The sequence below is a fragment of the Podarcis bocagei genome (assembly GCF_964188305.1).
Source record: "Podarcis bocagei genome assembly, chromosome: 14".
In the NCBI taxonomy this organism is placed as follows: Eukaryota; Metazoa; Chordata; class Lepidosauria; order Squamata; family Lacertidae; genus Podarcis; species Podarcis bocagei.
Genome location: NC_138139.1, coordinates 29,309,257 through 29,321,862, shown reverse-complemented (window position 1 = coordinate 29,321,862; position 12,606 = coordinate 29,309,257). Strand labels below are relative to the sequence as shown.

Here is a 12,606-nt window from a genome sequence, read left to right as displayed (position 1 = left end):
AACCCTATCACCAAACCAGATGATTCTTTTCCAAATGGACAGGCAGACACAGCTTAAAGCTGCTGCCTCCTTTTATGTTCCATGTGCTCAGCAATCCCTGTTTCCATTCTCTTGGAGGTAAAGCTACAGCTGTAGTTATGGTTTGCCAAGTCAGACATTGTGCCATGGCCTAGTTAGCACAAGCCATGGTGTCTGAGTCCAATTGCTGCAGAGTATGCTTGGTCAATTCACGTATCAGCCCAAACCATAATTAAGCTTCCTCAACTATAGTTTGGTTTGGCTATTGAACCGTATCAAGTTCCAATCTGCTAAGAATTATTTTAGGAGCACTTTCCCTTTGTAGGGTTTAGTCTGGGTTTGGCTATCACAACAAACTGCTGCTACTTTGTATTCATGAAGATTTGAGCACTTTCAGATCAGTGTCTTAATTCTTCATTCACTGGCTGTCATGTTTTGCATCCTTTTGTAAACTGGTTTCTGATGCTCAAAATGTGAGTCATTGTTCATTTTTTTGGTGCCTTTAAAAAACCAGTTAATTATGAATATAGTTTATGATTGACCAATCACATACTGTATTAAAATATACAGACTATTAAAATAAAAATAAGAAAGCAGCCATAGATTGGCTAAAGCAAATCACAATATTTAGGCATTTTGCAAATGGCTTAGTAATTTTAAAAAAGAACCCTCCAGTGAAATGATCAGTAGAGACTCTGAATGTTACTTTGAAAAGAACTATGTAATGGGACATACCAGTTTTTCTCGCTCCCTGATGAAAACTGTTTAACAAGAATATATGACACTACCCCCACTGTTTAGTTATTACAAGGGCATAATATGTTATTTCTACTATACATTTTCCTTTGTTTTAAGTTTCTTTTTCAAGGATTTTGCATGCATAATATGGCTGACACTGGCTTGTGGGTTAGAGGTGAACAGCAAGAAAGAACTTAAAACCTAAAGCAAAACCTACTACTAACCCCTAAGCAGCAAATGACATTCCTTCCTGAACAGCTTAGGATATTGAATTCCCTCACTCAAGTAAACATCAGAAATGGGGGCAGCAAGTCATCTGGCACCACCTATCCACAACTCCAGCTTTTTAAAAAAGAATTAAATTCTAACAAAACTTTTCTAAAGTTAATGGGTGTGCAGCGCTTTGTAAACAGTAAAAATTAGATCTATTATCTTACGTACATCTCCATAGGTTTGTGGATCTCTCCTATTATTATTATTTACTTATATGGGTTGCCCCAACCACTCTGGGCAGCTCCCAACAAAAAATAGTAAAAACACAATATAGCATCACAAACTAAAAACTTCCCTGAGCAGGGTTGTGCAAGTGCTTGGTTTGAGCATGCTCAAGACATCAGGTTTCCTAACAAACGCAGCTTTAAGTTAAATCAAATCTTTATCTTCTTCTCTTAGAAGTAATTCACACACAAAAGAGATTTACTCTTTTTAAATACAAAAGGGGTGGTGACGGCAAACTAGTGTTTGTTTTTTGTTAGAACCTAACACAACCTCGGACGCGGGTGGCGCTGTGGGTTAAACCACAGAGCCTAGGACTTGCTGATTGGAAGGTCGGCGGTTCAAATCCCCGCAACGGGGTGAGCTCCCGTTGTTCGGTCCCAGCTCCTTCCCACCTAGCAGTTCGAAAGCACGTCAAAGTGCAAGTAGATAAATAGGTACTGCTCTGGCGGGAAGGTAAATGGTGTTTCCGTGCACTGCTCTGGTTCGCCAGAAGCGGCTTAGTCATGCCAGCCACATGACCCGGAAGCTGTATGCCAGCTCCCTCGGCCAGTAAAGCGAGATGAGCGCTGCAACCCCAGAGTTGGCCACGACTGGACCTAATGGTCAGGGGTCCCTTTACCTTTACTTTAACACACCCTCTGCTAGAGTGGTGCCTTCAAATGATTTGGACCATTAACTCCCATCAGCCCCCTGGTCAGCAAAAGATGCCCTGAGCCAAGCTGAATCAAAGAATCTCAAAACCCATCCAGTGGCAAAAAGCAGAGAAAGCCCAGGCAAAACTGATGAGAGTTGTAGTCCAAAACACCTTGAGGGCACCAGGTTGGTGAAAGCTGCTGCTGGTCATTTGGCAGGCTACCTGCTATTGACTTCCCTAAAGTGCCTCTCTTTATAGGCAGGCTTTTCAGAGGCACTTGAGAAACAAGGTTGGACTAGATTACTCTTCGGCTCCCTTCCAGCTCTACCAATCCTGATTCCCAGCGACCTGGAGGCTGCTAACTGCCTATCTGTCCCTTTTGATTGCAGCATCCAGGGCAGGTCTAGTGTATTCTGCAGTCTCCTGTCCGGCCCCTACAAAATTGATCACACAATCTGAAACATGCATGTGCTTAAAGTGCTTTAAAAACCTCTGCAGATTCTCAGAGCTGCCAGATGTAACTCAGTCTTGACTGCTGATTAGAGCTGAGCAAGGAGGTGGCAGGGCGCCCCCTAGAGTTAAAGGTGGGTATTTTGCCTGTTGCAAAGTCCTGAGGCTCCATGACCGTGAGCTCCCACTTCAGTCACAACAGTTCAAAGCAAAACATAAAGGAGACAGGCATACTTGCCCAGGCATGGTTGTCGCTGCCTGCCAGCTATTCTAATTCCCAAATTCAAACACCACACTGGTGCTCTTGCTGTCATTCTGCCCAAAGATGAGAGGCTGGGATTGAATTAAACAATAGGTAGGGTGGTGACTATCTGTCTTGACAGTGTCATGTGTGAAAAGGCTCTCAGGATAGCAGTGAATAGCAGCGATCAGGAGGCAGTCATGGTGTAAGGCTACAAAAAAGCCTAATGTAACAGAACCATTGTTTTCAAGTAGCAAAAAGCAACAGTCAACTTTATTCTGCATTCGAAGCCATGAAAGTGGAGACAACAGCTGGGAAAGGTCAGTAGACTTGCAGTAATGCAAAAGTGAAGGGCACTAAGACAGGCCGCAGGGTCACCAGCTCAAATCCCTGCAGGCATAAGTGTTTCATATTTTCTATAAGTGCACTGTGTTTTATATTTTATGGGCTGTCTCATGGAATATGGAGCAAACTTGTTTTCTGCTGCTCTAGATTGAAGGACCCGAACCAATGAATTCAAATGACAAGAAAGGAGATTGTGACTAAACATCAGGAGGAGCTTTCTGACCGTAAGAACTGTTGGGACAGTGGAACGGACTTCCTCAGAAAGTGGTGGCCTCACCTTGATGGGAGGTTTTTAAGTAGCGGTTGTCAGGAATTCTTTAGCTGTGATTCTTGCATTGTGTGGGGTTGGACTAGATGACTCTTGGGGTCCCTTCCAACTCCATGCAGTTCTATGATATCCCCATGGTGGCGCAGGCTGGGGTCTGCTGGAAGTTGGAAGGCAGCAAGTTGGGAGAAGCAGCATGGAATAAACTCCACGGGCTCCTCCCTCAAGGGTCAGCCATCCGCAGGCATTGCACTTGGAGCGCAGGGCCTCCCCACCAGCAACTTTTGTCGCCGCCTCTGCTTAAGCTGTTCTGCCTCCCCCAAGCTGGCCATGCCAAGAATTCCAGGGCCTGAGGCTGCTCCGCTTCCCCGATCTCCGCCCTGCAACCCCTTTCGCTTTTGCGCCGTGATTGTGTCAGAGCGTAAACCATGAGGTCTGGGGCTGTTTTTCCTCACCCGTAGAATAAATGAATGTCAAGGCGGCGGCCGGGAGTCTGCAGAGACCCTGCTTCTCCCTCTGCTTTTTCGGGTAACTCCCATCCGGCCTAAACAGAGCCGGAAGCTGGGTCCCCGCGGTCAAGTCACCATTTTAGTAAATCTATGGCCAACGTCGCCGTCGGGGTCTGAGAGGGGGCGGAGCGGGTCGGCGGGAAGTTCCGCCTATTGCTCCACTCCGCCTCCTCCATCCCGGCATGCTCCGCGCGCCTGACGCCTACTTCTCCTCCCTCCTGCTTGCCTGACTGGCCTGAGCGAGCAAGCGGGCAAGATGGCGGCCGAGGCGGATTCCTGGGGTAAGTCCGGCCCGGCCTAGTCCGGCCCAGCGGCGCGACTCCCTCCCCCCTTCCCCTCGGCCCTGCGCCGTTTGCTGACGCCGCTTTCCCTCCTTCTCCCGCCACAGACGTGGACTCCTTCGAGGCGCCCGACCCCGTGGCCAGGCGGCTCCTACCCACGCCGGCCGGGGTGGTGGTGGATCGATGGGCCGGCGAGGACGAGGACGACGACGTCAAGGTGGGCAGCGGAGGGGCCCCCACTCAGGCCTGTCAAGAGGCTTCTCCCCTCCCGGCCCCTCGTAGGCCCGGTCGCTATGGAGACGCCCCTGCCTCCCCCCGCGACAGGGGTGGGGACTTTGAAGCGGATTGGGGGGGGTCTTCTCCGAGCGGGAACAGGGCGGGGGGAGCGTGTTGGATCTGCCTCCCCGTCCTTTCTCCTCGGCCCTCCATATGTCGAGCTGGGTCTCCTCCCTCTCGGGCTGGGTCTTCCTCCGGCTCGGGAAAGGGGCTGATGACTCAGCAGGAAAGGATCCTGTATGTAAGGGGGGTGGGGGCTGCTTAGACCGCCGCCTGCTGGGCCGCTTCCGCTTCTGCCATGTGGCGGCCCAACAGGTGCCGGGGCTGCTCGGCCAGCGCGGCCCCTCGGCGCCCCCTTCCGCCCCCTTGCCAGTCCTTCCAGGGAGCCCCGGACATGGAAGCCGTTTTCCCAGTCGATCTGGAAGTTGGCCCCGCCGCGGGAGAAGTCGCGTGGGACTTGGTTGTGTCGGGCTCGGCTTTGGCACTTGCTCATCTAGGGCAGGATTTGGCCCTGGGGCATGTGGCACCACCAGGGCCAAATGCTTTACGCTGCCTGTATATATGTGGGGAGGGGAGAACGGGCCTAAGGAGATCTCAGCAAGGCCTATATGGCCCTGGCCCACTGGGTAGGGGTCATCTTTGTAGGACACCCCGCGTTTTTTCTATGGACTTGAGACCTCTCGTTGTCAAGTCCTGCTTCTCTTGCTTGCAGCTGGCTGGGTCCGTTTCTTGGCTTAGGCTGTGGGGCCTCCCTTGCTCACAGCCCGCAGAGAGAAAGGCAGGTGGGGTTACCCAGCTGTAGCTGCCCGCTGACCAGTCAGTATCTAATTACTATATGTTTTGGAAAGAGTGTGAGATCATGAAGGGGAAGGGCATAAAGGTGGGAGCAGCTACCATCTCCTACACCAGGTAACATTACACTGGTGCCCAGGCAGGTGAAATAGGTAGTTTGAATCAAGCAGGTTCAGACTTCAGGTTAACCTAAGAACATGAAATAGGTTTAGTATCTTTCAGGCAAGGTTCTTGTTGAGTTTTGCACATTTCCCCTTAAAAGCAGACAAGGTAAATCATGAAATAAAACTTGTCAGGCAACTGTACCTTTCTGTGATGTAGCAGGGGGCTTAACAACAGAAAGCTGGGGAACGGTGCAGTGTTTGAGAGGGAGATATTTCCAATTGATCAAGCCATTCTTACTGGATTTGTCTCCAACAAAAATCATGGACGTGCTAAAATTCTTAATGATGGAAGAGTTTTTAATATATTTTTGAATTCTCTTAAAACAACCGAACAGTAACATTTTCCATGTCTGTCATCTTGGGGCACAAACTTTGGTGCTCTGATGGAAGTTTAATGTAAGTTAATAACCCTGTTGATGGTTCATGTTTGAGTCTCTTCTGGTTTCTGTTAGCTTTCTCTGATGCAGCTACCTTGCCAGATTCTTTCAGAATGAGCATATTGTCTATATATAGTTTATTTCTATAGTGATCATATTCTTAGAGCTGGAATAACTGTCATGAATTTGTTTTGCTTTTCTGGGGATCCAGCCATGGTTGTATCAGGGGAGCAAATGGACTTGGGGCAGAGCCATATGTTCAGTCTTGCCCTTATCAGCCATGGGCATGGAGGTGTGTCAAGCCAGGCAAGAGGGTGTGGCTGCTTGTAGGGTTGCTGCTGAGAAGCTAGACTCTGGAAGTGGGATGTCAGAGGGCCTGTCCCTAGAATATGGCCAGGCACACTAGTTTACTTGTGGGAGATGAGTGACTGCCTGATGTATGTCATAATCCCTGCGGGTAAAAATAGCCACATTCAGTTTCCTTGGCTTATACTTCAAATATCTGTTGACACTTGTATATTTTGTCAGAAACGTTATTTGCAAAAGATAAGTTGGTCTCTATCCACACACAGAGTGTGAGTTTTTCAAGGATGCAGAGATGAGTAACTTGTAAATCATTGCTGTTGATTATTGAAAAAGTTTCCCCATGAATGGAAATAGGAGACTCCCTTGCTACTGTTTCAAAAACAGGTTTGTAAATAGCCACTACTTTGGCTGCCTGCAGCAAGTAAGAACTTCCAGGCAGGGAAGGCAGTTCTTGTTTTATTGTTAGTTGCAGACTGAAAGAATAGTGTGCAAGGGAAGATGACCTTGCTGAGCCAATGCGCCATGTGTTGGAGCTGCAGCTCCAGGCAGAACTCTTGTGTTCTTGTACTTGCTGGGTGAGCAAAGCACTCTGGACTGGGAAGTCCAGTTCCTCCCCTCTTGTTTTTCACTTATGTTGGTAATTAAAGTGTGCTACTTGGAGTTAGCAATTAAGTCTGATGCTTTGTTGCAATTCTTCAAGGCCGGAAGGACCCGAGTCTGCAGCTGAGCTGGCTCCAGTGAGATGCCGAGATGCCATCGTGCAGCAGCTATATTAGCTCAAGGATGTTGTCTTAAGATGTCTTTGGTGGAAATAGCTAAGCAGCTGATGGCTGGCTTTAGTGCTCCGGTTGAGGGCTCCTCCCTGGAACAGCATCCACACAGGGTGAAATTCTATAGCTTTTTACACTGTGGGAATGTTTCTCATTTTCCAATGAAAATTTTATTTTGTCCTTGGAAAAACATTCTGTTGAGTGGGTCATAAAGGAAGCCAGCCTACTGGCTGAGCTTGGCCTTAGTTGAGAGTCCATCTCTCAGTTCCTGTAACTCTTAAGGGTGGGAGCAGTGAGACTCTTAAAGAGCAGTCATAATTCTGCCAACTTTCCTTGCATAAGGCCTCAGTGATCTGAAGTGGTGGAAATGTACCTGGCCGCTTCAGTGGTAAGCCTGGTCCCAAGTTCTCCACTCCGGTTCCAAAGACTGCATTGAATTATTTGAAAAAGGATCTAGTGTTGGGGTCAGGGGCTGCTGCATTGGGCATGATTACTGACAACGAGTCCTACCTACTCTTTCCCCCATCTAGGATAATTGGGATGATGAGGAAGAGGAAGAAGAAAAGGAGGCGGATGTAAAGACAGGTGAGAAATATGGCGGGGGAGGGGGACTCTGCTCCTTTTGTGGGGCAGGAGGATGCTGGTTGTGGCTTGGGCAGCCTCATGCATGTTTCCTGCAGATGGGATTGGATACCTATGGATGATGTGTGGGTAGCAGTTCTTGTTCTGAATCCTTAGCACTGAAAAATAAAATGGAAGGAAATAATGTTGTGCCCTGTTTGCAGAACCCAAAGTTTCAGAAAAGAAGAAAATAGCAGAAAAAATAAAAGAGAGGGAAAAACTGCAGAAGAAAAAGCAAGAGGAGATTAAAAAAAGGGTAAGGCATTTCTGAGATAGGAGAGGGTGGAGATCCTACTTCATGCACCAGATAAATTTCAGTGCCTTGATTCAGTTTTACCTGCCCTTTTGGTTTGTTAAGGAGTAAGCCCCAATAGCCTTTGCCTATGAGGATGTCAAAGAGCTGGGGATGGGGAATACTTATCTGAGTTATCAAAGGCCAGCTCTGTCCACACAGTGAGATCTTTGTCTGGATGTTCCAAGTTTGTCCCATGAGGTCACACTGAGCTGCTCCAGTTGTTGCTGCTTTGAGTGAGTTGCGACATACGTAGCTGCCCCAAATCAGTTCCCTCTGCTTGTATGTAGATCACCTGGTGAGGTTAGCTTTGAGAGGCACCCTCCAACTCCCCAGGTGAACATGACTTCTCTGAGGGGAAGGCCCTTGATTTTGCTGCTGGGATTTGTAGTGTTGTATCTTACCAACCACAACAACAGAAAGTACCGGCAAACTTGATTATAATTAAAAAGGAAAGTGTTTTTTAAGACAACAATCAAGCTAGCAGAAGAAACCAAAAACTGCAAAAAGTTTTCATAACAGCCAGCTGTCACACTGGGTAAATAGGGATGACCACCCTGAGCACTACAGGGGTCTTGTGGATCTTTAAAGGCCCCATCTTGATGCTGAGGCCTCTTCCCAGGCTCCAATAAGGAAGGGGAAGGGGTGTTTGTATTTTAACCAAACTATATTGACTTTAGAGCAGGCATAGGCAAACTTGGCCCTCCAGATGTTTTGGGACTGCAACTCCCATCATCCCTGGCCACTGGTCCTGTTAGCTAGGGATGATGGGAGTTGTTGTCCCAAAACATCTGGAGGGCAGAGTTTGCCTATGCCTGCTTTAGAAGTATTTTATCTTGTTTTTCATCATTCTTGTGCCTAGTGATGGACACAAATGACTGACTGAAAAGCTAACTTGTGCAAAAAGGGGGGGGTCAATTTGACCCTGTAGAAGCAGTGTTATTAAAGTCTCACATGACTATCCATTTTGTTTCATACTGGACTCTGCAATTTTTGCTATGTTGTTGCTTAGTTTTATTTTTATATATATATATACACACACACACACACACACACACACACACACACACACATACACACACACACAATTATTTTTGAAGTTTCACTTTTTTAAATATAGTTGAATAAAGCAAGAGTTAAACCTGTTTGTGGTACCCTGGCATGCTCAACTAAGTGGTCGAATTTTTTTTCTAGAGGGGGTGTTCATGTAAGGACATTAAAGTAAAGATCCAAAATATTCCCATTGTTTGCTCACTATGTGAATGCCAAGCTTTCTAAAACCCACATTGGCTTCCATATTTAGTTTATTAAGCAGCATTGACAAAAGAGCTGCTGCATGTAATTGATCTTGATTTTGTTACTTCTTTCAAGTTAGAGGAATCGGAAGACTCTAAAGAACTTACGCCAGAAGAACAGTTAGCAGACAAACTACGGCTGCAGAAATTGCAAGAAGAGGCAGACCTTGAGTTAGCAAAAGAAACCTTTGGTAAGTGTTAAGAGACTGCTGCAGGGACATGTATGGAATACACAAGTATGTTCTCTTGTCATATTTGCCACCAGGGAGCCTGATACTTGAAATGGGGTGGGTGGGTTTGCCCCTCACTTCTGGGCACCACAGAAAGGTAATTGATTTTTGCCACCCTGTCTCCAACACCACTCTGATCAATTGGCTGTTCTTTCTACAGGTGTAAATAGCACGTGTGGAATAGATGCCATGAATCCATCTTCCAAAGATGACTTCACGGAGTTCGGCAAATTGTTAAAAGAGAAAATAACACAGTATGAGAAATCCCTATATTATGCTGGTTTTTTGGAAGCATTAGTTCGAGATGTATGTATTTCATGTAAGTATGCTTATCACAAATTTGCACTCTGCTCTTCTTCTAAACATGTGGAAGAGATAAAATGGGGATCAATTGGGAGAGCCTGGGTGGTCAGGTGGGGTTAATCTGGTGTTCTTAGTCTGTATAATATGTCCTGTGCTCCATCTGAAGACTGTTTCAAACTGCAGCACTTTGGGCATTTTTGTGACTTATTTTACACTTGGCACCCCTTCTACTCCGTTTTGCTGTTTTACGTAACAGTCAGCATCCTTGTGGCATTTTAGTTAGTCCTAATCGGCATTGCCTGAGGGGTTTTGGGATTATAATCTCTATTTACTGGACCAACATGACCACCTAAAATATTTTCTGTGATTGGGTTGTGCCACTATGATCAGCCTTGTCCTTTATATCTCTGTCACAGCAGCTGGGCGGCCTCCCCAAGGGGGAGACTTGACGGGTATTCCTTTCAGAGATGTGAGAGCTTGTGAGCAATTGCTTATTTCATCTGTCTCCTGTTTTCCACTTACAAGCAGTATAAGGAAGAGCCGCCTTGACCTGGGAATATTGACCCAGGGCTGTCTACCCTGCTTGGCAGAGGGGTCTTTTTCAGCTCTGCATTTGAGATGCTTGTAACCTGGAGATGGCAGCGGCTGAACCTGTGGCCACAAGCATCTGAACACCCACAATGCTTTGCTAGTAAGCTTCAGCCCTTCTTTCCCTTGGCTTCTTTCCATTCCGTCTGAAGCATTTTTTTCTGAAAGGGGCTTCCTGTGGAGATCTAAAATGCCACACTTGTTTTGTAAATAGGAATCCCATTGTTCAGTAAGAGAAACAAACTGGGTCCAGTGCTTGGAAAGCCATATGAATGACCATCCTTACTGTGCTTTTATTTCCAATTTAGTGGAAGTTGATGACTTGAAAAAGGTCACAAATTCCTTGACAGTGCTATGCAGCGAGAAGCAGAAACAAGAGAAGGTACGTCTTGAGCAAATTTCCTCTGAGAATGTTTGTGTTGGGTGCCCTCTAGGTCAGGGGTCGGCAAGGTTTATCTTGCCTGGGCCGGATTGCACACGTGCACAGGCATGATTTCCAGCACTGCGGAAGCAAATTCCTGCACTGCTCCAGTTTAGTGCAGCAGGTAGCGCAACTGGGTTTGGGGGCGGCTCGTGGGCTGGTCAAACAACCTCTGCGGGCTGCTTCCAGCCCATGGTCCTTAGGTTGCTGACCCCTGCTCTAGGTGATGCTGAGCGTCTGTAGAATGCTTCTTTCCAGTGACCCTGGCAGCATTCGGTTCGTACACCTTTGTAAGTTGCTAATCCAACTTTCCCCAACTGGGTGCCCTTCAGGTGTTGTCGGACGCCCAAGTCCCCCTCAGTGGCTTGGGATTATGGGAGCTGTAGTGCCATACATCTGGACCATGCCAGATCAGGGAAGGATTGTATGATATAAATGGAAGGACTGATGCTAGAACTCTTTGCCATATCCCTCTTACCATGTGCATCTTTGCAATACCTTTGCTGAAGCATCCCAAGATTGCCATGTTTAATGTGTTCAGTTTCTCGATTCTCGCTGCCTAATTAAATCCATAAATTTTCCTGGTGAAACACAGTACTGTACACACATAGTCAGTAGATGGTACAGAATATTGTGTTTGACTACCTCTTTCTCCATGAAAGAAAATTCAGGCAATGGCCATTCTTTTATTTGTAAATCGCTTTGCGGGTGGTGGGTTTGTTTTTAAGAATCTAGTGACATATAAATTGCATGAAATAAATCATGTTCTGTGTTTATAGAAAGTGCTGTTCTCTTTTCACTAACTGGGGGTAGGAATGCTGAGGCTGGGCTTTATTGTTCCCTTCCTAAACTGCTTCTGTCTTTCCCGCAGCAAAACAAAGCCAAAAAGAAGAAAAAGGGTGTGGTGCCAGGAGGTGGTTTAAAAGCGACTATGAAAGACGACCTGGCAGACTATGGTGGTTATGACGGTGGCTATGTACAAGACTTTGAAGACTTCATGTGACATTTCTTCTCCCTCCTGTTGTCTTTCTGTTGCCCATAATCCCTTAAATGTGTAGCACAACTTCTTTCCTTTAAATTCTGCCAAATGCTACAATCAAAAAAAGGGCAGTATATTTGTGCTGTTGGGTTAGCCTGTCGCCACTCAGCTGCTGAAGCATTGGGATGCCCATCTCAATGCCAAGGGAGTAAAATTATGAGGCTCAATTGCTTAATCATAGGAAATAATGGAACTTTCTTCATGTTTGACTTCATAGCAGCAGAAGCAGCACTGAATTGGAAACTAATTAATTTCAACAAGGCCAAAATTGTATTCTTACCAGCACAGTTTAGTCATAACAGCCTTAACTGTACCTCTTCCACTGACTATCCAGACAACAAAAGCAGTTTGCAGCAAGGGGGCATGGTGTGTATTTAGTATTAAAAATGGCTTTTATCTATTAAACTAGAGCTTGAGGTGTTTCAGTAGGTTGGCAAATGGCCTGAGGGAGAAGATTCTGCACTTGGACATTGGAGCTTTTGAAAGCAGCAAATAGCCCTTTCTTTGGGTCAGAACAGAGGCTGGTTCTGTTGCATTGGGCGGGGGGAACTTGTGGCTTAAATCTAAACAGTTTAGTTTATACACATTTTTTTCCTGACTCTTTGGGAGAATTCTTTGTCACCAGGTTGTGGTGGCTTTAGTTGAGCTCTCACAAGACTTTGCTGTTTTTCTTTTTTTTTTTTTTCATTTACAGGAATCCTGCTTAGCAAACTGCAACAGTTACGACAGTTGGGTAAATTGTTATGTTAACAATTATGACATCTGTAATGTTTTATAAAAGCAACTAATTTAATAAAATCACTATTGTGAGGACTGAGAGCTTTGGTTTGGCTGTGCTTCCACCTCGGGCAAGAACTGTTGCTGGATTGGGGCAAACCCACTGCAGGGTGTTTAATCACTGGACATAAAGTCTTGTGGCACCACAGAATTCTAACAGATGTCTTAGTTTTTGTGAACTGCAGTAACTCCATCCCTGCCAAAAAAAAGTCCAAAGGGGTTTAGAAGCAGGGAGGAGTGAAGTAGGACTGCTTGGGCAACTGATTGCTCTTCCCCAACAGCAGAGCCAGAGGCCAACAAGTAGTGTTTATCCTACCCATATCCCTCTTCCTTTCCACTGCTATTTGAGGGATGGATCTATGGGGAGATGCTAGGC

The 12,606-nt window shown here is 46.3% G+C and overlaps 1 protein-coding gene across 1 annotated transcript; it reads left to right on the top strand.

Annotated features, from left to right (window-relative positions):
- The first annotated feature begins 3,849 nt into the window (after positions 1-3,849).
- On the top strand, positions 3,850-12,272 carry EIF3J (eukaryotic translation initiation factor 3 subunit J). The gene is made up of 8 exons (XM_081171321.1): positions 3,850-3,979; positions 4,087-4,196; positions 7,195-7,249; positions 7,450-7,541; positions 8,949-9,063; positions 9,263-9,421; positions 10,302-10,375; positions 11,286-12,272. Exons 1-8 carry the CDS (start codon positions 3,955-3,957, stop codon positions 11,415-11,417), a joined length of 762 nt encoding a protein of 253 aa, XP_081027447.1. The 5' UTR covers positions 3,850-3,954; the 3' UTR covers positions 11,418-12,272.
- Positions 12,273-12,606: the final 334 nt, after the last annotated feature.